Here is a 27,798-nt window from a genome sequence, read left to right on the forward strand (position 1 = left end):
ACAAGTTCTGTCACTGCACTCTGCAGATCGGCATGACCTGGCCCGAGAGCCTGCAGGGTCAGAACAACCTAGTCTCTAGGAAAGGATGGGAAGGGAAGCAGTGCACAAAAGCAGAGATACCTACAGAACTGCATTGCTGAGACATTCAATCCAAAGAGATGCATCTTCAGCCAAGAAACTGTGACTCATGATTTAATTTTTCCAGGATGTAAGACTTCGAAGTGATTCATTTGGTCAGTAAAAAAAAAGTCCTACCATTTTTCATTCTGAGGTAAAGGCTAATTTCTTACTGGTTTTACGAATTTTCAGTTCACACAATAAAATCAAACTGCAGGTGATACTCTCAGAGCATTAAGACTTTGAAACTCCCTTTTCTGTAACTAAAGTAACTACTGCCTTTCAAAATGAACCTAATACTCAAAGAAGCTTTTACAGATTTGATCATCTTCAGCAGTGCAATTAAAGCAAAGCCCATGTGTTTATTTTGTTTCCTGAGAAGAAACTGATTGAAACCACATTTATAGTCTTGGAACAGAGTCAAAACCCTGCTGAATTATTAGCCAAGTGTGCAGATTATTAATTGCCATAAAAGCCACTTACAATATGCATTTAATATCTGTATTGTTAAAGTGTCCACTCTGGTCAAAGTAAAATGGCTCAGCTGGATTTTCTCGTCCCCAGAGTGAGGCTGAAAAGCATCTGATAAGAATTTCAGCAAACTAAATACTTCCCCTCCTTACTGAAATTCCTATGCATATCAGATAATGAGTCTTAACCTCAAAAAGAAGTTTTGGATCTGGATAACAAACTTGAAAATTCTCCTCCAGCCTAATTTAAAACCACAATAAAAATACAGGGGAAAAGACGGTCTTTAATTTTAAAGGGATTTTTCACATTAAGCTTTGGTCTAAAAATGCCCTTTCCTAGAGATGATCCAAATCCAATCCTCGTGACAGAGCAAACTGCAGCTCTACCAAGTGGATCTCACTGTCAGACACCAAATCAACCGGCGGAAGCCTCACATCTCCAGCAGAAACCTACAAGACTCCGTTTCTTCGCAAAGAAAATACACAGGGAGCAGCTGCCATAGCCGTAGCCTTAGCAACTACACCTGCTTCATACTCACGTCGGCTTTCATACATGCTCCTGGACTGGGCCCAGATTTTGAATGGATCTGGCTTTTTCTGCCCAGAAGTGTCCGGCTGGTCGGCGGCCGGCGCCTCCGGGGCGGCGTAGTCGGGCAGCACCTGGGCGCTGTGCGCGGGGGACGCGGTGTGCCCGCTGCGGTGGCTCGACACGCTCTGCTGGGAACTGTTTTGGCTGTCTTTCCTTTCAAGTGGTTGCTGTAAAGGAAGGGGAGCGAGTGGAAAGGGAGAGAGAACAGACGGTTATTGGTCGCTGAGTGGGTGTTTTCCATCAATTTTTTCCTCCCTTCTTTGATCAGGCTCTTCTGCATGCACGTAAGTAAATGTGCAAGCCACAGTTTTGCTGCTACCCAGTTGATGCTGGGTACAGTTAAATTCCCCGGTGACAGATACTGATAGGCAGACTGACAGAAAGGGATGTACAAAACAAAGTAATTTATCATTAAAGAAAAGAGCATTTTTTCCATCGCACACATAAGATGGATCTAAATCTCATTATAGGTTACTAGTTTCAACCCACTTATTTTTTCCTGAATCAAGGCAGAAAATCACAACTACCTTCTATTCAGACAACATCTGGGTCTAACTTAAGCCTGAAAGAAAATGGACGAACTACCAGATTTCACAGTGAAAACTCAGACTGTCCCTCTGAAACAGATTCAAGCACAGCCCTTACTATGTTAAATCACTTTTTCTCTGCAGCTCTTGCCACTCTCCATGTTACAAGTGTGTGGACAACAGAGTACCCCTTTAATGGCTCTGCTCCTCAGAGCATCCAAGGGACTTACCTTAACAAATGTGACAATGTCTATTTGAAGTTTGATTTGTTTTAATTATGTATATTAAAACAGGAAAAAAATGCATCCATCTAAACTCAGGGCTTATTCCAAAGTAGTGTGTCAAGAGTTTTGACTGCTTATTATTTATTTAGCTAAGTAGGGTATATAGTTCTTAACTCAAATTCACAACTGTGTGCTCAAATGAAGCACAAGTCGCATTTGCATTGCCAGGATTTGTACTACTCAATATGCAGCAAAATCCCCAACAAGAGCTCCCCACACTGTGCAGCAAATGCTTTTTAATGCTCTTTTGAGATGAACCTTGGATTGCCACCAAGGTTGAGTGCAATCTCCCACCTGCTCTGGAACAGGGAGCTGTATTCCCAGGGCTGCTGTGACACAGAGGGTGGCCAGAAAAACAGCATCCCACAGGTTGTTTTTCCAGCCTCCACTACTTCCCAGCTAAAAGGGGTCAGCCACTCACACCAATAAACCTCAAGCAGAGAGTTAAGCCTCCTGCTGGCAGAGAGTATCTGAAAACACTGCAACAGGAATCTGCATGTTCAGGTACTTCTCTTTAGGAACCCAAGCTGGGGTAGGGAAAGAAGCCAGCAGCAGACACAGATCAGTATGGGGGGCTCACTGGCCACAGGTCTGGGCACCCCTCGGCTCACTCTGAACATGAGACCCCAAGCAGCCAACGCTCCATCACAGAACAGCTGAATTAATTACAGAGGAGAAAGTAACCATGCAGAGTGCCCTCTTTTAAAGTCTTAAAAAACTCAAAACCCCTGGTAAAATTCTTGTGAGGTTGCACAGATTTACGCTGAGAAAAAATCCCAGCTTCAACAGCTCAAATAAAGTTGACCTCTCAGCCTTGCACTCGAGTTGTTGATCCACCAGCAGCATCTTTTTAAAGGGTATCTTGATTGACTAAAATGTGAAATTGCCTTTGTCCTTTAAAGCAATTTTGAACAAAGCTTACCTGCTGTGATTACTCATGTGCAGACTTTCAAAAACAAATATCTGAACCAATTTCCAACAATTTTAGCTTTTTAAGTGGTAAATGAAGCTAATTCACATGCAGCCCTTCAATTTTTAATGAAGCCATTTTGAAATAGCTATGCTGGGGATAATCAACTTAAAAAAATAAAAATAAAAAAAATGCATCTCTCAGTCCAGCCATCTGGATTGGTTTGTTTGGCCAAACTACTAAAATAACTACAAGCATCCTGTGAAACTTCAGGCCAATCTCTCTGGAAATAGCTGGTTACAGAATGTGGAGGACAGGGACTAAAATGTGAAGCTTTATTCAGCCTCTAGGGAAATAATAAAAACTCTCTAAAAGCTTTCTGATTTAAAAAGAAATGAAGTTTGAACCTCAAAAAGTGCTCTCACTTTGTGACAGAAAAAGGTTTAAATTTTGAACAAATTGAAAATTCTGTTTTGTATTTGGATTGCAAATGAAAGTGTCAGCATACCTCAAACAAAACTACTTCTAATTAAACTAGAGTTGCAATTGCAAAAATAGGTATTTTTCAAGATATAGGTGATAACCTCTTTAGCAGGACTGGTGGTTTTCCAAAAAATAACTCTTTTAAAAAAATCTCTATTTTAAAGGTTGAGAGGGGACCAGAACAAGGGGAATGTAACCATGGTAATAAGGAATGTATGTAATTAAATTAATTCAAGACAATATTTATTGACTTTCAGATCACTAGAGGAGGCTAAAAAGGGTTTGGGGGCCAAACTTCTTTCCACATGTTACAGCAGCTTCAGCACGTCATGAGGAATTGCAGGGGTCTGACCATCCTGGTCTCTGTCATGGGCACTGCTCACGTGAAGTTTGTGTCTTGGTACACGAGAGCTTTTCCAAGGGGGATGAGCTGACCAAATGCCAGCACAAGGATGGCTTGTCCATCTCCTGCCTTGTGCCCAGCTTTAGGACCAATCCTCTTGGGTCTGAATCTCACTGTCCAGCTTGCTCAGCTCACACACATGGGCAGGAAAGCAGCAGATGAGCACAGGGTCTGGCTGGGGACAGAGCAGGAGGTTCTGACCTCACCTTGAGGTGCTGATCATGGTTTACAGCATCAAGTAAAGTAGATCAGCTGAACTGCATTGACCTCTGCCAGGAGCTATGAAGAGCATGGGGCACAGAACTACCTGAGCCAGTAAGAGCAACCCTGATTCTTGAGAGATCTTCTCCAGAGCTGCTGATAAGCATCAGCGGCTCGCCGGAAAGACCTTTGCCAAAAGTGGCTACAAATCAAGGCTATGGTGACTACCTGGAGTCCACTGAGGCAGACTGCACACTTAAATACAGGTGATGGGATAAAATAATCACCTTGATACTGTTTTACAGCCATGACAAAATAAAGACACGGGAAGCTGGAGCTTCTCATGCTCTAACCAAACCTCTGGGCTCTGAATGAAGAGGGGTGTCTTGTACAGACTTGCTGTGGAACCAATTTCTCTTCCTGACAAAGATGGGGCATTGGCAGAGCCCCTGGTGGTGCTCATCCACCCAAAAAAATGTGGCAAATCTCTTGTCTGGGACTAGCTGTGCATAGGAATTGCATTTTTGGTCACAAGTCAGCTATGCTGACAATGCACTTATTTAAATCCAAAAGAAAAAAATCAGATTTTTGAAAGAGCATTACATTTTTTCCCCCCTGCAGTGATCCCATCTTCCGATGATCTAGCTGCAGATTTTGTGCTGTAGAGGTTTTGGAGAAGCTGGTCCTGGCAGGACAGCAAACTGAGCTGGAAGTGGGAATCTTTGCCCCCTTGTGGAGTATTTTGATGCAAGCAACAAGAAAAAAAAGAAAAAAAAAAAAAGAAAAAAAAAAAAAAAAACAGAACAGAAAAAAAGTTAGTTTTCTTCCATGTTATGCCAGGATAATTGCAGGGGAAAATGCTACACTAAAGAATTTTCATGCTTTAAATGTATATCTCTAGATGGTCAATACAAAATATTATCTATTTTCATCTAAAAATAATCAGTGGGAAATAAAAAAAAAAAAAAAAAAGGGGAGCGCAGAGACCTGCTGGGAGCATGTCCTTGGTGAGGGGAAAGGAGTAAAGCACTTGGAAATGTCCAATCCCATGTACAGCTGGTAAGGGGTTTTTTATTAATTCAGCTCTTTCACCGAGTTTGAAAAACTCTCCTTAAAATCGAAGAAGAGCACAGTTTGTCAGAAGATACACAAAGACTGACAAATACAGCCCAGCAAAACTGAGCTGAATGCAATAAAACTTCCCAGGCTGCGTCACAGCCCCAGCATCAACAAACCGCTCTCCACAGCTTTAACACCTCACTACAGCCAGGAGGTACCAACAGCTTGAAGTTGGCCTCCGGGGAATGCAGGACTGGGGGCTGAGAACAGAAAATAGGACTTGTTTAAGGAAAAGCAGCCACTGGCAGTATGTGCGGAATGTGTCTGGGCTTTGGGAAAGGATTCGAGGGAACGAGAGAGGGCTCATCTCCTAAGCAAAGCAGATGAGGATGGACACCTGAGTCGTGACTTCCCTGATGCAGCAGAAGAAACAAAAAACAAACACAAGCCAAGATCAAAGCCAACTGCTCCCAGCCTGTCCTCTAACTGCAGCTTGTTTATCATACAAGGAATGCTGGAGAACAGTCCCCGTGCATTGAGCAAAGGGCACAGGGGAGATGGGCAGCACGTCCCCCCCAGCCCCACAGCTGTGCTGCGCTGGAGACAGCCCCTGGCACAGGGCTCTGATGGCAGCTCCTGCAATCACCCCATCGCTGCCAGGGCTGCAGCAGGCTGGGAGCCCCTGGGATCCAGGGCATCCCCGGGGAACACGCTGGCAGAGTTCAGAGATGGTATCCCAGACAGAGACTGTGCCAGCGGGGCTCTTGCTGTCATGAGTGGGAATCCTGATGGCCAAGAAGGTCAGGCTGGACTCCCTGCTCCCTGCAGTGGAGCAGCAGCCCTTCAACAAACCAAGGGAGGACAGTGTTAGACACCACCACTTCCCTGCTTCTGAATGTCACTTTGGCCACACGGGCTCTGGGGTTGGTGTAAATCCATCCCGGAGAGTTTCCTCCTCCGCACACTGATGCCCCGAGGCACTTTGCTGCAGGTTTCCATGCTCAATCCCCACATGCCTGCCATGCCTGGGGAGGAAGGAGCGGCTGCCCCGGCTCTGCCCCGCTGCCTCTGCCCTCCAAGGAGCGGCCGCTCATTAAAGCTGCAGCACGATGCTGCAGTGAGCACAACACCGCCGCTAATTGCGCTGCCAACGACCCGGTGCACAGCCAGGGGAACAGGAGGCTCTGCTTTTTGGGAATCCTGCACTTTGGAGGCAACAGCACCACCTAGGACCGTAGGAAAAATTACTGAAAAGGCTTGGGAGAGGCACGCGAAGGAACGCCAGCTCTCCCCAGGCTGACAGGCTCCTCAGAGCAAACAGCAGAGAGAAATCTGTTGTTGCACGGCTCCTGTTTGTAAGCAGCCTCTTTGTTCACCAAGGTGGGATTATCCCGACATGGATTTACATGCCGCTCAGATTTTCACTGTGCATAGCTGTCAACCAGAGAGGTGCAGGATCCCGCTACACCGATGTCAAACGTGTGTGAGGCAAAGCGGGAGCATCCACGCTTTGGAAAGACCAAGGCTCAGGGATTAGGGCTGGTTTAAATGACAGAAGTCATAGCCCAGGTCGCGTTCAGCCAATCGTGCCCCGAGCGGGGGAGAAAGTGGAGGCAGAGAACAGAAACGTGCCAGGCACGTCTGTATTTTACACACTCGCTTCTGCTTCACCGGCGGCTGAAAGAAGCCCCGCGTGTGACAGCAGCGAGCGGGCAGGGGCTGCCGGGGCTGCGATCCGCGAGGAGCACACCCCGCGCTCCTGCCTCCCAACATTAATGCGAGCTGACAATGGTAGAGGGCCTGGGCTCACATGACTTTAATCAGCGCTGCCCTAAGCCATCAGAATCACATTAATTATTTCAGGGCTTTCTTTTTGGATGAGCACAGAGCTCGTATTAAAAGCAGGAGGCTTCTGCTCAGCCGCTTCCCAAACCTCTTGCCCAGGTTTGCGGCGAGGTGGGCTGTGCCCAGCTGCAGGTTTTGGCATCACCAGGGACTGTTGGGGAAGTTTCACACCCTCTCACAGCACGGCAAATACCTCACTTGCTTTGCCTCCCCAAAGCTCCTGGCAGAGACTTTTGTCTCTCCCCCACTCTCTACAGATAACAGCAAACTTTCAGGCTTTAGGTATTTCATTCCCTTTAAAAATAAAACATCGCTTATTGTTGCATACAAATAGCACGTTAATTTCTTCCATAATATCATCCATGGAGCTTTAATGATACTTTAGATCACAGCTTCTGTGCTGCTAGCTAAGATGCCAGAGATGTTTCCAGGTAACAGCTTTACATGGAAATACGTTCGGAGGGGACAAGAAAATAGTGTTCTGTTATTGCTTCTTTAAAAAATGAGGGATCTTACACCTGCAGGACAATCCTGCTCAGTATGGAAATGCCTCCAGAGCAGGCACTCGGACAGCTGACTGTATTCCCTGGGAACTGCAACCATGCTCTGTTCATGCTTTGTCTCTCCCAACAAGGTGCATGCTTTCCCGTTCTGTTAATAATTCAGCCAAGGGTTCTCAAGAAAACTCAGTGAGTTAATGGAGAAGGTTGGTGCCTATGAGCACCCGACAGGAATTGGTATCTGGCAAGAAGGTGGAGCCTCCCATCTTTCCAAAAGGAAACAATAGCTTTTTTTTTTTTTTTAGTAAGTTAAACGACAGAGAAGCTCATCTGTCAGGGAAGCGGATTTGTAAACCTGAGGCTTTATTTGCAAACAAGTCCCCCTTCCGTATTGCATCCCCCTCTCATCTCCCCATGCAGCAGGAGCCGTGCAAGGTAATCATGGTTGCAACAGAAAGACAACTTAAAACAATCGAGACCCAGAAAGCAAACAAGCCAAACTCATGCTTTTTTTTTTTTTTTTTTTTTTTTTTTCCTTCAAAGCAGACAGACAGACAGAAATAGTAGCTGAAAAGTGCTTACCGACTTTGGGCTCTTCTTTGGGACTGGCAGTCCTGAAAAATGGCAACAAGGGAAAAATAAACATTAGCATTAAGCGTTACCTTCCCTTAAAGAAAAAAACCCCTAGGTGTATCATCCGAAGGTAGCCATCTGCAGAGTCATGTCAGCTCTCGCTCTCGCTCTGGAGTTACCAGTCTGTTCATATCGAATCAAAGCCCGGCGAGAGGCAGAGCCAGCCAGAGCCGGGGACGAGGCGGCGGGGGGAGAGCTCTCTCTGCATTAGCTATGCTGACTTGTGCTGCAGAGCTGCCAGAGAAACCCACAGCCCTCAGCGCCTGCCTGGGCAGAATCTCAAACGCTCCCCTGGATTACAGGAGACTTAGCTCGCAATTAAGCCGGGGCTCTTTCCTTTTGACGCGATCGGCTCGGCGATTTCCATCGGACCAATCGCGGCGGCGCAGGGGAAACAGGTTGATTTTTTAAAAAGTATTTCTCTAGAAATTTTTTTCCTTTTTTTTTTTTTTTTTTTTTTAAACGGAAAACGTGCATCGGGCTTGAGCCGAGAGGTGTGGGCTGGGCAAAGGATAACAAAAGCATGAGGAAGAATAAGCTTTTCTCCCTAAAATTATGAATGTTACTGGAAAAACACACGTTTTCCTTCCTGTCCATCCTAAGTGTAAATCTTTGAAGCCTGAGGTTTTATCTGTTAGGTCCAATTTCAGAGAGCTGTGGCTTGAGAACAGCACTACCAGTGCCCTGACCCCTGGGGGGATGCTAGGGAGCTTGGAGAAGGGGGGCTTACACAGATTGCAGGTGATGTAAAGGAACAAAGGAGGGCACCAGGGAAGGTGTTTTCAAGGATAATTTTGCATTTTGAAGCAGCCTCTTACTCAGTCTGTGATGAGCAAGAGACCTCAAGTGAGATTTCAATCAACTACTTGTGCATAGAGCCCAGCTGCCAGCAGCAAAGGAGACACTTGTCTGGGTATTTACCTACAATGCAGGAAAGGCTCTTTCTTGGGGTCAAGACCTCCCTTTTCCCCCCGCTGTTGGAAGAGAGAGGAAACCCCCCGTATTTTTCTCCGTGTGACACTCCAGAAACAAACATAAACCAAAACACAGATTACACTCCACATTAAGTGCTCAGTAATTCAGATGTTTGAAATCTGCTTTTGTCTTTAGGACGTGATTTATGTGGCATTTATGCCGCATTACGTTTTCTACTTTATGCATTTTGTTTATTCTAAACACCATGCCCTCATCTAACTTTTGCACAGAGAATAAAATAAGCCATGCAAGTGAATTACAAATCTGTCTAGGAAGATGCTTATTTTAAGGTAATTTGGGAGATGTTAGCACTGAATAGGGAAGATCCACAATTAAAAATGATAATCAGAGCTCACTTTGCTGCTGCTTTCAGACTGGGATGCATACTGTAATGGGTACTTTAAATGAAATATTTTCAAGCTTTTGAGGAATATCTCTGCTCTGCATGCCACTGATGCATTCCCAGCCAATACCTGATAACCCTCCAGGCACTGATTGATTGAGGGACAATGAAACATCAAACTGTTTGAACTAAACAATCAAGACTGCAGCCTCATTTCTGCTGATGGGGACTGTGTTTGTATAATACCCTTAAAGAGGAAAACACTCATAACGTTCATGGCAAGTCACATTTTTAACAGGCATCATTTATCACAGAGATCAACACACAGATATTCTCCTCTCTCTCTCTCCCGCCTTCCACATGCATGCACACACGTTTACTCTCCCTTTCCAAGAGATGATCTTTCCTATTAAATCAATACATAGAACACATCCCCATGCACACACACACCCTTAACAGACCAGCATGAGATAGAAAAGATTTAACAACATTTTATATGTTCCCTTCAAAAAATAAGGCAGAAATGCAGGTGAGCTGGTGGGTCGAATTGTATCAGAATTCAGCCTATTGCATCAATAGGATTAAATGTTAAAATTTAGTAAGTATGAACTACTGAACAAACCTTTCCTTCAAAGTTTGTCATTAATGTCAGCTGTTCCAACCCCAAAGAGATGGAAAACAGTTGAAAAATAATGGAAAACACATCAAGGCTATTGTTTGGTGGGTCCTTTAGAGGCCAATGAATCTTACAGTGTCGCTGCTCTGTGCCAGACTTTGCTGCAGAACAAGCAATAATTTACTTCTTACCAAAATAAGTGACTGCAGACCGCGTTAACAAATGTTGGTAGTTTTTCATGGGACAAGCTTGTAGTCAAGGGAATAACCTGCCTGTACATTTTCCTGTGAAAATATTATTTATTCATCTAATTAGGGTCTCATTTTAGAACTCCAGCTCCTGGCACAGCAGGCCAAATGAGCAAATGATAGGTATAATGGGGAGTTTTCACACTCAGGTGATGGAATGGATACAATATTTAACAGCGATGAGCACCAAGTACTTGAATAACCCCCAAATCCTGGGAGCTCCACTAGCAAGGAAAAGCTGAGCTTTTCCAAAAAGCTTCTGGTGAAAACATTTCCCAAGTCCATGAATTTGGGATAGTGACAACTGTGAATTACAGCACTGGCGTTAGGATTCCATTAACATGTCCCATCACTCCTCATGCCATGCACTTTGCTTGGAAGCTCATCCTCCTGGCTGCCCTCTTCTCTCCTGCAGCCTCACTGCAACTTTTTCAGAGGTAAACAGGCCAAGCATAGACTAAACACCCAGCCTGCATCTTTTTGGCATTATCCGGATTTTTGGTGGTTGTATAAATGGCTTCACATCCCTGGCTAGGAGAAGCCAGAAGGCTTGTCCCTGCTATGCCCTCAAACCCAATAATAAATAGTAATAGTTTATACTGACATTGCAATATAATTTACCTCTGATTTGATACCCACAGGCATCTCTCACTAGTACCTGAGATGCATCTTCTAATTTTGGGGGGTTTTGGAGATTCAGATTACAGAAGATGATGGAAGAGTCAAGCAATCACACAGGGCTGTTGTCACCACAGAGTTAACAATGTTTTAAAACAAATGAGCACATCTGGTAAACAATGTCAATATGACCTAAAACCCCTTGAATGGGCTCATTGTAGCTACTTACTAAATGTGCCTGGAATTAAATTAATTAGAAAACACAAATTACTTCCCTCTAAATAACAATGTAATAAAGCAACTGCTTAATGAAAAATATCAGTGATCAGTGAGCAATCCACAGGAACAAAAAAAAGGGATTGTAATCAAACTAAATTCACAGACCCATCAGCAAAGCAAGAAAGACCTCATACAAGGTTAGTCAAAAATGAGTCAGATGCAGGGATCTAAATTAAACTAATTATCACAGAGATTATTACATTTATCTTAACGAAACCCTCTCGCTTTTCTCCCCAGTACTCCCTAAAGCTCTGTGTACAGCTGGCTGCATCCATCTGCTCAACTACATTTTGTAACATAGGGGAAAAAATGCAAATCATTAAGCAAGTTTTGTAACATGACTTCAGCACTCTCCATGCACATGAGGAGCTGTACTTCTGTTGCATGACACTGTGTTATGTTGTGGGTGATGTGACCCATTGAATTAAATCCATAATTCAGCTTATTTCATATTATTTGTGTTAACTGTGCAGTCTTGAGTGGTAAAACTTTTGGGAAGCTGTAAGGTTGCTAACCCTATTTATGACGAGTCGATGGAAGAACACATGGGACAGAACTTGACCCCAAGTGTTGCTGTTTCTAACACACAATTTTTAAAGGAACATTTTTTCCCCTCAACTCCTTTGTCTTCATGAACCTAAGTAACATGGGAAGACCATGAAACATGGCAAACTCTGCTTCACTGAGCATACACAGAATGCAATGTGTGACAACAAACCCACACCACAGGCTGGGCCTGGTTCTGGTGAGGGCTCAGGCAGCCATAAATGCCCTAAAATTACCTAAATGGACACCAGACACAACATGCCCTGTTCCACAGCCCCGTGTTTTAGAGAAGGTGGGTCAAAATTATCCAAAGTTGAATCCTCAGGAAGACTCATCTCTAGGCACCACAGGAGCCATGCAGCCAGCCCATCCCAACAGCTCGGACACGTGGAGGCCAGCTGCTGTGAATGCTCTGCTTTCCACCACACACCCACACACAAATTATATATTTCAATGGGATTTCAACTGAAGTTGGAACAATTCAGTGGTTTGCACAACCCACCCAGAGGAAAAAGGCTCCTGGAATTGCTAAGAGCCAGTGTGGAGGCCTGACTGTCATCTTATGTATGGCTTACAATATCTGCGTACTGCTTAACGTTTTTTAGTTTTGGGGTGGTTTTGCACATGAAAGAGGAGAACAGCTGTTTATAGACCTTCACTTCTCAGAGTTCCTTGACTCTTCCAATCTGGAGAGCTTGCAGACCATCTCTATCCAAGAGCAAAATAAGCTATAGGTGAGTCTGAGACGAAAGGTCACCCGTTAGGCTTTACCCTATGTCACCTGCAGCCCAGAATGCACCAGTGCTGAAAATTAATTTGAGATGAAGAAAAACACAAGAAAATAAAGATTTTGGACCGTGTCCCAAGGTTAACATTTACAGAGAAAATGTTCCTGCCTGGAAAAAAAAATAAAACCTTCAAGCTTTCTAAATAGCACTTACACCATGCTGAATAAAAACCAAAGGCTGTATCAAAGAAAACAGACACTTTGAAAGATGAGGTTTAGGTAAAGTACTGGAATCAGGGGGTACACAAGCATATACCTGGCACTGAACATTGATTGCTGCTTTTTGTGTGCAAAACAAGGAACTTTAAATAATTAACGCTAATGGCCATTAGTGCTACTGGGGGAGGGCAGGGGACAGGATATTGGTGGTGACAAAGCAATCCCCTTGACTCCCTATGATCCATTGCCAAAGAATTTCTAATAAAGGACAAATACTATTTAAAAGAGTAGATGGAAGTTCATCTTTTCCAGACCAGACCAGTCAGCAACAAGAGAGGCAAGTCTGTGCAGGCATAAGAAGAAAGGAAAAATCAAGAAGAAATCCCCTATCTGTCCCTGCTAAACTTTTTTGCTTGTCATCGTGATTTGCATAACAAGAGTGTCACTGCACTAGGAAAAAAAAAATTAGCTATGCAATACAAGCTTTAAGCAAGAGAATAATTTACACTGCAGTAATACAGTCCTGCCATTAATCAAGTTTGATAACTACCAAATATAGTGAAAAATGCTACATTTCTAATGCTAATGTTCAATGCTAATGCCAAGAAAGCAATGTTTTGAAGAGATCATCTTGGGCATTATTAACCCACTGTCACTAACGAAAAGCATAATGAGGCATAGAACATTATTGCCATTAAGAAGAATTTCAGTTCTAGATGCTCTAAAGATGCTAAATTTTATTAGTCTCAAATACTCATTTTTGGTTGGGATGCTGAACAATTCCTCGCCATTAAAGTCTCAGTCATATTTTCAACATCTCAAATGAGAATTGATTTTAGGAGTGATAAAAAAGATATAGGCTAATAAAATGCTATTTAATTACTATGAAAATATAAATTTAACTATGCAGTAATATACATATAAGACAATTCCAAGACAGTAAGATAATAAAGAGATGGAGAATTAGTGTGACAATTACCCATCTAGCCTATGGTTGAAAGCACGTCAGCAGTTCTTATATTTTTATTTTGAAGCTCATTAAATGAAGTGCTTATCATAAAGCTCAAGCTGTCGGAGTCATATGCTGAGATGAAAACCTTTGTTGATATTTAAACAAATATGTACACAGAACATTAAATTTCTGAAATCTCACAAATTTCAGAAGCTAAACACTGGAATTGGAAAGTAATTACAGACCCCCATGTTCTTCTTACACAGATAAGAGGGTGTGTACACACAGTATTATGTATCTATTTTTTATATACATAAGCATACCTGTGTGGCTATCCATGAGGGTACCTATCCTTTTCCAGAAGGCCACAAAATCCACAACTTGCAAGCTTGATTTCTGGAAACCCTCTCACAATTTTTGGGGCATGTTGCAGTTTTGAAGCTGCCCAGTCCCATGGCTCCTCTCCCCAGCTGCCTGTCCCAGAGCATGACCACGGAGGTGCTGAAGGGCAGCAGCACCTCCAGGCCAACCCCACTGCCAAGCTCAGGACAGAGGACATTGGAGAGGAGAAACCGTATTTTGCTACAGTCACATCTGTATTTATCCTGCTCAGTGACAGGGTTTGTCTTCAGATTTACCACAGCACTGCTACAAGGTGTAAATCCATGTGCTCCAACTGGGTGGCTTACGGCAGATTCTCATGTTTCATATCTGGCCAGCAGCCTGCACAGAGGCTCTTTGGCATTAGTGGGATGCTGCTATTAATATATAACATCCCTTAATTACAAGCTAGCATTTACAGAATGCTCAGGCAGATTCAGACCTGGGGAGTGCACATACACACATGGCACTCTGAAAAGCTCTACTAGAGGACAATGGTTTTAAGGATGTTTCCACAAAACATGACTTTATTAACATAACTTTATTAATTTATTAATTTAAAAATAGTTTTCTATTAAAATATATCAATAACTTGATATACTTTCAAGGATGTAACCTGTACATCTCAGAGACTAATTCTGAAGGATGGAAAGGAAACTTCTGAGGAGATATTCCGCTGCACATCCCTACCAACATCACCTTCATATGCTCCCAGCCACAGAGTCCTGACCTGTCCCAGCATCCTCAGCCAGCTGTGTCACCTCCCTGAAGCTCAGCCTTCTCTACCAAGTCTGTCTGGCCTACAAGCCCTGCCAAATTCTTAAGCCCAGCTTATGGTCTTCTGGCACAAAAGGCACAGGTTAACCGAGTCTTAAAGCTGGTATAACCTAGTTACTGTCACCATCACAAAAATAAATCTGACTGAGACAAAAATAAACGTAAAATCCCAATGCAGAATGGGAAAAACATTTAAATTCAGAATGGAGAGACTTACAGACATGCAGACAGATATTTAAAGGCAATCCATTTCAGAAGAAAACCATTGACTAGTCCATTACAAAGTCATCCTTCTTCCTCAGTTTTGCCCACCTGCTATTGCTTTTAATGACTCTCCAAATGTATTTAATTACAGTGATAAACAAAGACCTTTCTTGGATTTCTGACACCTCATTACTTCTGTTATGGCTGGTTATTATAACGCCAAATCAAGGCAGCAGCTACTGCACCTACCTGCAGTGTGGCTGATAAAAACTCATGATTTACTTGCACACCAAAACGTCACCCAGGCAGTACGTGAGGGTAGGAGGAAAAGCTGAGTGGAACAAAATCCTCCTTGCTGCACACCTCCAAGTCTGCTCCATTTCCTGCCGTGCAAATCCCAATGAAGATGTGGGAGGCACATCTCCAGCTAAATCTGCCTTATCTAATGCACAGTATTAGGTTCTGCTGTGCCACCTTGTGTTACATCACATCACATTTGATATAAGGCAACACTGTGTGGGTTTAAGTTGCTCCACTTACACTACTTCAGCATTTAATACCCAAACCAAATCAACATAAGGTGAAAAAAAAAATAAAAGCACGAACTTTCAAAACCTCAGCTAAGGAGGGGGAAAAAAAAAACCCCAAACCTTTAGGAAGAGTTTCAGAGCTTTCATCTTTCATTTGATAAGCAACCTCCTGTTTAGTTCTCATCTCAGAGCCTACTGCTTTCTGCAAGATAGGATGGTTCAGGCAATAAAATATCCTGATGAGGAGATTTCAGCCATGTTTTTGTTTTTTCTTCCAGCATTCAGCAAATGCTTTGGTTTTCTTACTGATGCTAAAGCAGATCCAGATTCCCTGCCACAGAAAGGCAGCCATGCATGTAACGTGCACACCACCACTATTGTGCTGTCAGCACGCAGGACTACACAAAAGTGACATTATTTCCCTATTCCAAACATGGTAATTAAAGTACAGGTTTCCTCCTGGCCTTAAAGCATGCTTCATGAAAGAGCAAAAAACTTTAGAAGATTGTATCAACCCTTGAAATAAATGCAAAATATGTAACAAAATAACAAATAATGAATCAGCAACTGTTCTATCCTATTTTACACTTCTAAGCAGCTCTGGAGCTCAGATGACACATATATCTGGGGGACACAAGCTAGAGCATAGATAGGCCATGCTGCCACAAAAATGCAGGGTAGCTCATGTAAAGCTGATGCTGACCCAAAAAGCAGATTTCACAGGCATCCCTTCATTTGCTTACTCATTTCTAGGAGAGAATCAGTGCAAATGGAGTTAATGAAGGGTAGCTGAGGGGGAAACACTTAGGCCTCGAATGCCTAACAGATTAGTATCAGCAATTCACATGTATCACACCAGCAATAGCTGGAAATTCTGCAGCAATTAAAATGTTCATACCCCAGCAATGCCCAGTCTCCTTCGTTATCAGAACTGTAATATTATAAAGCTGCTTGTTTTGAAATCAAGTGTTCATAGGACAATGTGCTTTGTTGGGAGTTCCTTGGCCTCCCACAGTTTAGGAAAGACAACTGTATATGAATAATAGAAGCTTGAAACAAAACAAAACAAATCAGAAAGAGCTCTGATGTGGTATTTTTGTAACTGGAATTTTGGGAGCTTAAAGTAGGATTTTTGCACACATGGGCTTTTTGATATTTGGCTTTGTCAATTACTATTTCAACTGGATGTCTTGTACTGAAAAACTCCAGCAGGACCCGGCAATGTTAATTCCTTAGTTTCTGCAAATGCATTATTTATATGAACATTAGTAACATACATTAAACTACTTGGTGTCTGAGCAAGTTACCAACAATTACCCTTAGTGGCTGTAGCTATCTGTAGGCATGAAAAACCTGGGTGAAACCCTGCTGCCTCCTGGAGTCTAATGGGAGCTTTGCCACGGACTCGAGCATCACCAAAAACCTCCCCCTTTGTGGTTTTGGTAAGCAAAGTCATCCCAAACCTCACAAATTCAGATCATCAAAAACAAACGACTAATGTCACTAAGATTAACACCTGTAAAGCACTTTGAAGGAGAAAAAACACCACGTAATCCCAACACACTACATTATTTATAAGACGACCTGATTTTAAATGTTAAGTTCGGCTTATTTTTATCACAAAGAGAAAACAAGTTTCTGCTCGCTTGCTTTACAAAACCAATTACAGTGATCAGTGTATGGTGCTGCATAACAATACACAGCATTGTCCCAAAAAGGCGTATCTAACACTCTGGAGCTGCTGCAGGAAAATTAACTCGCACACTGGATTGAAACACACGCACATAAGCAATTCTAATGAGGGGGTATGAACTTCAAACTTCTTGTTAAAAATACCTAAACCTATAACGTTACCTTTATTTCATCTTTTCCCCACTTCAAATGATTTTCCTATCTGCTCCTTGATACACTAGTGCCTAATCAGAGTAAGGCTGTGAGAGAATAGCAAATGTTACATCAAAGTTGTTTTAAACTTTCTTTAAAATCTCAACAGCTTCTTTTGGCCTTAGAATATAATTCCAGTCAACACAGAGAAGAGAATAGCAAAGAGTGACTTGGTGGTTTGGAAAAAAAACCTCCGCTACTCCCAGCTAAAGGTTCCCCCTGTCCTGCTCTTTTCCTGCACCTAAATTTTAACAATGCCTTTTTTACTAGGGTTGTCTGTTTTCAGAAAATGGCAAAAAGGCACAAAGCAAAACTTTTAAAAACATCTCATTTCTATCACAGTGTGTAAACCAGCTATACTAATCTGATTCCCTTCTTGCCAAGCAAAGCTCTTTAAAGGAAACACTAACAAAAATAAACAAGATGAAATAATTCAAGATGGATTTTTAAATGCTAAATAATATTCCAGCTTTAACCAGGAAATCCATAACTCGGGAATTACAAAGTAATGACCCTGGAATACGAAGTGATGAGCTTGAAAAATAAATCTTGGCCTTAAACATGGACATATACTTCTTTAAGCATACTACAATTCTGATTTCCTGAATATGATTTACTAACCAGTGAGGGGTGCCTATGAGTCTGGATGGTATTTTATGTACTACAATATCAAGTATTTTTCAGCATACAGCACAAAACAACCTCTACTGAGTGACAAATTGAAAGATTCAACAAACAGGTTTGGTGGAAGATACCTGAGTAGAAGGTACCAGGAGCTTTGGTAGCTGGTGGTGATGGACAGAAGGTAAGGCAAGGTAAAAAGAGGTGATTTGAGAAGGGATTTTTAAAAAGTTTGGAAGTCATCTGAGCACACCAAAGGAATTAGATCTGCCCCCGTTCTGGGGGTCCAGGAAAGGAGCTGCCACAAGAAAACCGACTATAAGGGTGGCACATGAATGATGCCTGGCAGCAGCAGCTCTGTGCTTGGCCAGATGGGGTCCAGGGAGTTCCTAGATACAAACACAGCACAAAGACCTCACTATAAAGCTCTGGCCCCTCTGTACTTGAGCTGAAAACACTGCTGGGAATGGTGAACTTTTCTTCCCATTCCACAAGCTTTGGCACGGGCAAACGTGCTCTGTGGTAACCATCAGATGACTCCCAGGTTGTGATTTTTGTCCCAAATGCAGTTTGAACTCACTTTCTCTCTAATTCAGCAGCTGCTAAGACAGTTTGAAATTTTCTGGCAGCTCAGTGCTTAAGTGGCATGACTTTCAACTCACTCTTCACTGCAAGCCTAAAGGGTAAACAGAAGTGAGTGGCTTGTTCAAAAGAGTTCAAGTCTGCACTGAATAGCTGATTGCAGCTCTAATTATACCATGGCTTTACATCATTAGGGATAGCAAATGAAAAGGAGCTCTAATTCCACCCCTTCTTTGTTTTGCTCATACCACTCAATGATCCAGTTCCAGCTAAAGAACAGAGGAGAAAACTTCATTTCCAGGTGGGAATTCCAGCAAGGGAAGGTCCATGTAGCTAAGGAGACTCGACAGGTTTATTGCTTTAGAGCTTTGTAATTTTTTTTTCCGTTGTTGCAAATTTTTGTTGTAATTACACGTGTCACAAGGAACTTCTTAAACCCACTGACCTGAGGACCAAGCGAGCAGGACTGTAGGAACAGACCCCTCCCCATTTCCACCAACCTCACTGCTCCCCTCAAGCACCTTTCATTCCACTGAACAAAAATAGGGAATTTACTATGGACTTTTACATGGAGGTAAGACTCAGGTACCCACTGATGGGCATTTAGACAAGTAGATGTTGCACTGATTCTTTTTCCAATTAAGCACGTTTAGTTTAGACACTCTAGTGTACATCTATATATCTATCTAGCATTTTTTTTTTTTTCAGAAGATGTATTTCCATTCCCCAGTTTAACAGGAGTTTGACACTAGGGAAAACAATTAGAAATGGCACTGATTTGCACAGGGCATGTGAGTGACATTTCACCTGCGTGCCTTTACTTTGATCTGGAGCAAAGTGGGAACACATCTTCCAGGGGATTACGTAGATCAGGCTCAAGGTTTATGCTATTTTTGACCTTCCAGTGAATAAAGATGCAACTAAGCACTAACTGTGAGAGGTTTGAAGGTAAATTGTCCATTCAAACCTGCATGAACACTACCCAGTGTAATTCTTGAAACTGAACACAAACTAAACACATGTATTTTGGTTAACCTGAAGACTGACCTAAAAAAAAAGGAAAAAAAAGGGAAAAAAATCTTTTTTAATCAGAGGCAATTCACAAATATAAAATACATGACAGTTTTCACTGAAACAATATTAGATCTCAGTGGTCCCAAGAAATACAGCACAGTAGTTTTGCAGAATAACTTGTTCCGACACAGCCCCCACCTGTCCTAACTCAGACACAACCTCCAGAATAGAAGTCTCTTGGGAAGCAGAGAAATTATTCTGACAAAATGTTTATTTTATTATGAATAGAGTCCGTGCAGAATGGAGAGGTATTTGATAATTGCTTATTTCAGTTGATTACAGTGCACAGGCAAGGTTTCAATGACTAATGGATTTCAAGTAGCAAATAATATTACCTTGTTTCTTTACTTTTTAAATTTTTTTTTTGTGGAAAGTACTTTATGTACTTGGTAGGTACAAGGTTAAAAGAACCGTTTCAGTTACAAACATTCAAGATAAAGTTGTACCTTTTGTGGCCGCATTAACAATATTTTTTTTAAATAACCAAAGCATGTAAGCACAATTTCCGGTGCAGGGACAAAAACTTATGCTTAATTCTGTACTTTGTAGCAGCAGCACTGGTGTACTTTCAGGCGCAGAGCTCTGAAATGGTCCTGCTGGGTTATCAAGCATCTCCTCTGCTGTTGCAGGCACCATATCCTGTCCCCTTCAAACGTGCTGAGCTTCACCTTCAGGCAGTAAAGCCTTCAAGCCTCCTCCAGTTTGACTTACAGGCTCTAATGGCTTGGCACTCTCTTTTCATTTCCAGTTTAAATTACTCACAGCCAAACAACACACAGTTGTTCAGCCAACTCCTTCATTTAAGTACCTTCTATCTCTCCTGCCTAATAGAGACAATAATTATTTTGTGCCCTCTGTCCCTTCATTTTGCTAAGCAAAAGCAGCTTTGCCAACCAGCCCAGTCAACCCTCTGCACCCTGAGGGGGCTGAACTCTTTCTGAACCCCTCAAGATCAGTGAGTTTTATCCAGTTTTATCCACATACAGGTGAAACAGGAAAACAACAGCAATATGATTAATCCTACAGAGGGGAAGAAGGAGAAGAAAATTTTTTTAAAAAATTAAACCACAACATAGACAAGGTAAATTTCCTATGAGGCCTCTGGAAAGCAAATTCTCAGTGATTTGACTTTGTATTGAAGTATTTATCCCTCTGCACCAATCCTGCACGAGTCCTGTAAATGATTTTAGACGACACGTGAGCACACAGAGGGGCCATTTCAGCTTCATCCCTCCTGAAATCATCCTTGTGTTCCTCGCTCAGAGGCAGCAGCAGAATTTGCCCTCTCCCATAAGCTTCAGCGGAACACACTTCACAGTAAATATTTTACAGGCTGCTCTCAGCAGCTCTGCATTTGCGTTTTAACAATTAGGCCTCCTTGTTGGGAGTGCACCAGCAGCTTGGAGCAGGCAGAGCTTTTCCTGTATACTGCTCATCTCTTTCTGATATTTTTCTGCTTGATTAGTAATCACTTCTGAAAATCCTTTCGACAGCTCTTGAATACAAGCCTTAGTGCTGCAGGGATGCTTCCTGCACAGCGGGACCGAATGCCAGTGCGGGGCTGAAAGAAGAATGCTGACAGCATCTGAGAGCACTTTCCTCACTGGACACCAGAGGGAGGAGGAGGAAAGGACAAGTGACAGGGAGACTGAAGAACAGCTTCAAAAGCCCTGAAGGAGCTTATCAGACACCCGAGCCAAATACATTTCTGCAATCAGACCAAAATAAATAGCGGCGCCTTGTCTGGGGGTGGTGCTGCTGAGGAGAGGCTTGGCAGGGGTAACACGAGGTGAAGTTTCAGGAGAAAGGACCCAAGTGCAGCAGCACTGAGTGCCATGTGGATTTTAGCCAGTTCCACCTTTTGGTTTTGTTTTTTTTAAATAGTTTAGGTTGTAAAGGACCTTAAAGATCATCTAGTTCCAACCGCCCTGCTGGGCACAGGACACTTTCCATTATCCCAGGTTGTCCCAAGCCCCATCCAGCCTGGCCTTGGACACTTCCAGGGATGAGGCAGCCACAGCTTCTCTGGGCAACCTGTACCAGGGCTTCACCACCCTCACAGGGAACAACTTCTTCCCAATATCCAACCTAAACCTACCTACTTTCAGTTTAAAGCCATTCCCCCTGTCCTGTCTCTACATGCTCTTGTGAAAAGTCATTCTCCAGCAATCTTGTAGCCCCTTTATGTACTGGAAGGTGCTGTAAGGTTTCCCTGAAGCTTTCTCTTTTCATGTGGAGCAACCCCAACTCTCAGCCTGTACTCATAGCAGAGCTACTCATATCGTCATCCCTCTGATCATCTTGGTGGCCTCCCCTGGGCTGGCTCCCACAGGTCCATGTTTGTTGTTCCAGTGCTGGCCCCCCGAGCTGGATGCAGTGCTCCAGGTGGGATCTCACACGGGTGGAGCAGCTGCTGCCCACGGTGCTTTGGCTGCAGCCCAGGACATGGTTGGATTTCTGGGCTGTGAGTGGGGCATGTCCAGCCTCTCATCCCCCAAATCACCTTAGAAGCCTTAAACCAAACCTGACTGGTTTTGGTTCTGAGGCTACTGCTGGGCATGCTCTGCTCCTCTGCCATAGCTTGAGTGCCTTTTGGTCCAGCTTTCCTCTGGATGTGAGGAGAGCCTTGTTTCAATGATTAACTGTGGATCAGGGCCACCAGGATCTCCACGTTCTGTGCCACAAGAGCGTGAAATTCAAAACTGCAAGTGCTCTCTGCTGAGATGGAAATGTGACCACCTTGAAGGAGGGAGGGACACAGTTCAAGGAGACCGACACGGTACCTTATCTAGGAAGGTGATAGCAGATGTGGTTATTATCTTGATTAAATTTGAAAAAAAAAAAAAGATTCAACAAGATTACCAGGGAACTATTTACTATTTTATTAAAACTAGGCTTTTATTTCCTCATCAAAACTTTTCATTATGCCTTCAAGGCTTTAGGTGGATTATTAAATGTCAGGCACAATTCAAATAATTAATATATGGTGTTACTAGATATATATGCACTCACCAGGAGGATTAATAATAGCTGCTATTTTTCTTCCAACCGTATTTTCTCCATAATACATATATTAATCATGAGAATGAAGTGCATTTTTTAAATCTTTCTAGTACTGAAAGTCTTTAAGGAACTCACACTTTGAAAATTGGCGAATTCTTAATATATTCTGTTCTCTACTTTCTAATTTATTATCAAAATACAAAAACACAGTAAGCACTTGGAAAGAAAGAAGTATAGGAAAAACAGTGCTTTCTCTAGAGCTGCTATTAATTGCAGAATCAGTGTATTCAATGCCTTGAAATAGGTCTTGGAAAACAAGAAGCCAGACTTGTAAATTCAGGAAACAACTTGTCCCTTGTTAAAATGGACTGGCTTTTGGTGTTTACTACAATCAAAACACTTTAGAAAAGTCAGCAGGAAGGTACTTTTATAGCACACACTCCCCACAGGGCTGGCTGGGGGCTGTGTTCAGCACCTACTTGTCTGTTTAACTCTGCCTCTGCAGCGAGGTCACTCCTGTCATCCACTGGGCACCCATGTGTGTGTTGTCCATAAAAACCTGCATGGGACAGGGAGCACAGAGGGGACAGGCCTTTGCCCCTCTGAGAGCCCCACTGCTAATGCCAGGGAGGGAGGGACAGCTGACCCCTCTGCTCTTGATTTTGCACTCAATAGCCAACCTGGAATTTGCCTGTGAGCTTGACCCTATCCCAGTAACTCAATCCACAGGCTACAGGGGTGCTGCCTCAGGTTTCTTTACACTTACTATGTGCAGGGAAAGAGTTCCTGTGGATGGACTGACCACTGACAGGCTACTTGCCAACCATGCTCCATGTGGGCTGCCTGTGGGATGGGTTCTGTACCTGCTGGTGGCCTCAGCAATGCTGCCAATAAATGAGCTCAGCTCCCAACGGCACAGCAAACAAATGTGCAAAGTCACATTGCAATTGCTTACAACTTGGAGAAACTTAAATTCTCTTCTATGCTCCCAAGTGTATCCCAGGTATAATCCTTCCCCAATGAAGAGTCATTAAGTACCTGATTTGAACACTGCAAATTACAGAACATATTACCAGCTTTTTCCACATCTCAGAATAGCTCAAGGAATGTCCGTGTTCTATTTAAAACACTCAAGTTTCCTGAGCACAAGACCAGGGTTTGTTATGTAAGCAAAGGTGTAACCACACGTGTAACCACACCACCCTCCTGCCCCTTACCAACTTTGTGTCCACTTGAGCATCCCTCACAGTGCGGCAACACACAATAAACAATTTTAACCATCTATGTGACCTGACAACTGCCAACTTGGAGCAGCTCCTACACCTCAGGAAAAAAAGCCACTTCTACAGAGAAGCTTAGGAGAGCAGATCTTTCGTGACACGCATTTTTTCCTTTTTTTTTTTCCTTTTTTTTTTTTTTTAAATTTCAAGAGGAGTTGCTTTAAAACAGTTTTGAAGACTTACCTCCTCGCTGCACCAGCAACGTGACTTCGCTCCCCTTAGGACATTCAATCAGCATATCCACCACCTGGTTGTGAGTGAGGCTCTGCACATTCTTCTTGTTGACTTCCACTATGAGGTCTCCCTCCTTCAGGCCGCGGCATCGCGGGCTGTCCACGATTTGTTTGACTCTTTGGCCGCCCCCCCCGGGACTGTCTGCTATAGTAAACCCAAAGCCCATGGGCCCTTTCACTATGTGCACAGTTATGAGTTCAGGCTGTGTTGCTATCGAGGACGCCAAGGACACCGTGTCGTTGGGGTAGCCGTGGGGTCCATTGGAGGAGGCCTCTGCCGGGCTGCTGGGCCTGGCCTCCTTTGTGCCATTTACTTTCCCTGTTTTGCTGCTGTGGCTGGCCGGGGAGTCGTAGTTCTCCTGCCCGTTCACAATGATGGGCTCTTTGTCCAAAATCGCCACGGACGTGACCAGGCTGGTGTTGGGGTCATCGGGGTCGAAGGGCAGGGGGTAGCCCCGGCACAGTTCCAGGTCCACGCTGGCACCGATGGGGATGGACTGGAAGATTTTCACCACCTGGGCGTGAGTGTGCCCCAGCACACAGGTGTCGTTCACGCTGACTATGACGTCCCCTGCAGCAGACACAGACAGACAGACCAAGAAAATACATTTTGTGCACTACAGGAAGGTGAGGATTAGAACCTGAGAGCAAATCTGCAGCATCCACAGGTACCACTCACAGGCAACAGCAGCATTTCAGCACAAGAAGAAGGAGTGGTGACACTTGGGGGAGCAAAAACTCTGTGGGTTCACGGCATAAAGCCTTTATGTACATAAATGTTTTTGAAAGTGAAAATGGAATTGGCTTATGCAAAAAATTAATGAATTTAAATGATGGTATATGGCCCGTTTCACAGCTATTGTGAAGTCCAGCTCTCACTGTTACATGTTCACATATGATAGAAACAAAATTGAGAGCACATGGGAGCTGTAACAGCAGGCTCTCAAATACCAACTGCTCAAACACAGTGAGTGCCACATGTCATGTCTCTTGCTTCACCGTGAAATCCAGATATCGATCAAGTTATGAGTCATTTTATTATCACTGGGCCTGCAAAACAGGGATGGTAAGTGCTGGGATGCTCCAACTGAAAGTGAGGAGTTGTGACCTCAGACGAAGCCTAAGATTTCATAAAATCAAGGTGGAAAAATATCTGCAAGATCATTCAGTCAAATCATTAACCCAGCACCGCTGTGTTCACCACTAAACTGTATTTTATATTTTGCCACTAAATTATGGTGGACCTGATTTCTGGCAAAATGAATTTGGCCTTGGTACCTCCACACCAAAAAAATGCAGATTAGCCCACTGCTCTGCCCATTCCTTGGGAGTAGCTTTGGAAAGAGGCAAGGAGCATGGCAGAGACACAAACAAACGGTGGTGCAGCCCTACAAAAATCCATCATCCATTGCCACAGAGGGGTGCAGGAACCCTTAGCCTAATTTGGAGCCCCACAATTGCTGGCTGCTCTCCTCTGAGCAGTGTGGGGAGGAGTCCCAGTGTCTCAGCTGGGTATTTTGACACTGAGATGGAATTCCAACACATGAAGCACCCTTTTCCAAGATTCTGGATATATTCCTCAATGTATCTCCCTTCCTTACTTGCAGATAGGAAAGCTGAATGCCTTTCCCCAAAAAGAGGATGAAGATTACCGTCCTTTATGAATGGCACCTCAAACCAGCTGCAAAAACACAAACCAAAGTGGCAGTGATGATTTTTACACACAGCAACAGTACCTGTTTCCATTTTGCCGTCCAACGCTGCAGGACCGTCAAGCACCAAACTTTTGATTTGAAGGAATTCATCTGGCTCATCTCCTCCAACGACAGTGAAGCCAAACCCCCTGCTGCTTTTCCTTAGCTTGGTGTGGATGAACTTCCCTTTCAACTCAGAAGGGTTTCGTGTAAAAAAAGGTTTTCCTGTGTAGGAAGTTCAGAAAAAAAAAATCTATAAGCAGGCAGGCAAGAGTGTTTGATCTCTTTTTCCTCTGCTCCTCCCCATTCTAACGAGTCCATGGACAAACACAGCAGTGTGCAGGGACAGGACTGCACTTCACTCCTGCACCCTCTCATCTCATCACACTCCACCTGTCTCCCTGAATCCAGGCATGCAGTAAAAGGCGTGAACAAAACTCCAGTACCTGGCACTTTGTTAGCTGTGGTCATGTGCACCAAAGCCCCAAGGCTACAAAGGGGAAAACATGCTGCTTTAAAGAATGGAATATATTAAAGCTGCTAATGCTGGGCTAGATGCGTTTTATCTCTGTCCTGAGGTGGTTATATCCGTCCTGGGAAGGATGGGCCAGGGTTAGGGGGCCTCCTACAGAAGGAATCTGCAGTGAGAGTTTCTGCAGAAAGAAGCATCATTATGTTTTTCACCACTTGACTTTCTCCCAACCCACTGAGCAAAAAGCAACTTCTGAGCTCTGACAAGACACTGATACCCTTTAGCATAACCCCCAGCCCCACCACTGCTACTACCCTGTGACCTCCTCTGGTGAAAAAGGGGAGGACGTTGATGTTGTTCTTCAGACACTGTTTGAAGTCTTTTCTCTTCCCTTTCTGCTCTTTGCCTGTTGTGGATGAAACACTTCTGGTGTGAAGTACGAATTAAAGAGCAGCCCAGGACCAGAGCAGTTGTGCTGGAGGGCTGGGAATTCTCTCTGGGAGCACAGTTAAGAGGGAAAGAGGTGCTCCACGGACAAAAGCACATCCTTGCAAAGCATGTTGCACAGGTTCACAAAAGGGATCATGGCTGCTGCACTTCACAGCGCCAACACTAAACACCTTTGCACTTTTAATTGTTTTTAACGCTTAGCCTGTGCCACTAAGCCCTCTGGTGACAGCTCCAGGATCAGCAGTGGGTATCACAGCCAGCAGAGCTGGCTCACTTTCAAACACCTCAGCAGCATTGCTGTGGGCCTCTGCTCAGAAAGGAGACCTCAGGGGACAGCGAGGGGATTTGAGACTTGTAAGCCTTTAACTGGGGGGAAAAATGTATATTTGAAGATTATTCATGAGGAGGCAGTGTGAGAACTTGTGGTTTTCTGCCTTTGAAGGGTGGCAGAGGAACGTGGTAATCCTGCACATCATGGGCAGATGGTCTGCTCAGACCCCAGCCTGCAAAAAAGCCCTGACTATCAAAGTGCAACCCAGTGTCTCAGGTAACAAACACAGCTGAGAGGCAGACTGCAGAGGGGCTCATTTCTGGTTCAAAGGACAAGCAGAACAAGCAGAGCTTGCTCGTGTTTGCCCACAGACACAAGCTGAGCTTGCCCCGCAGCAGCAGGACAGCGGCACCACAGGCTACATCCCACCTACAGCATTCAAGAGGGTATCACATTTGAAATTAGAGTATCTACAAAATCCAGGCTGTGAGAGTGTTGCCAGGGGCACAGAGAGGGCTCCTTGTGCCCACGCCCCTGCCAGCAGTGCCAGTAGGGGAAGAGATTAAAAAAACCTCTGGGCATGGAAGCTGGAAAAAGACTGCTGCAAAGGGGGAGCGAGAGAGGAGGGAGCAGCACTGAGAAAGGAAGAGGAAGGAATGAAAGAGAGGAGAAGTCATCAGCAGATACCAGGACGTGTCACTCAGAGTGGTGCTGAGAGAGGGTAATGCTCTGCTCCAACACTGCTGCACAACTTTGGTGGCTGAGCAGGCTCCCAGTATCACCCCTGCATGCTGGCTC

General features: G+C 43.8%; 1 protein-coding gene across 28 annotated transcripts in view; it reads right to left on the reverse strand.

Annotated features, from left to right (window-relative positions):
- MAGI1 (membrane associated guanylate kinase, WW and PDZ domain containing 1) overlaps window positions 1-27,798 on the reverse strand; it is a 342,718-nt gene that overhangs the window by 29,310 nt on the left and 285,610 nt on the right. For 15 of the 28 annotated variants that reach the window (XM_066195790.1, XM_066195784.1, XM_066195778.1 and 12 more), the window contains 5 exons: window positions 25,850-26,032; window positions 24,064-24,684; window positions 7,971-8,002; window positions 4,588-4,713; window positions 1,127-1,343 (listed from right to left, as the gene is read on the reverse strand). In XM_066195790.1, coding sequence (XP_066051887.1) covers window positions 1,127-1,343; window positions 4,588-4,713; window positions 7,971-8,002; window positions 24,064-24,684; window positions 25,850-26,032 — 1,179 coding nt within the window. The remainder of the gene's footprint in view (window positions 1-1,126; window positions 1,344-4,587; window positions 4,714-7,970; window positions 8,003-24,063; window positions 24,685-25,849; window positions 26,033-27,798) is intronic. The other 13 variants (XM_066195799.1, XM_066195796.1, XM_066195795.1 and 10 more) reach the window with 1 other exon arrangement.

The sequence above is a fragment of the Chamaea fasciata genome, unplaced genomic scaffold (genome assembly GCF_029207755.1).
Source record: "Chamaea fasciata isolate MVZ Bird 193981 ecotype frontalis unplaced genomic scaffold, bChaFas1.0.hap1 SCAF_13, whole genome shotgun sequence".
Taxonomy (NCBI): domain Eukaryota; kingdom Metazoa; phylum Chordata; class Aves; order Passeriformes; family Sylviidae; genus Chamaea; species Chamaea fasciata.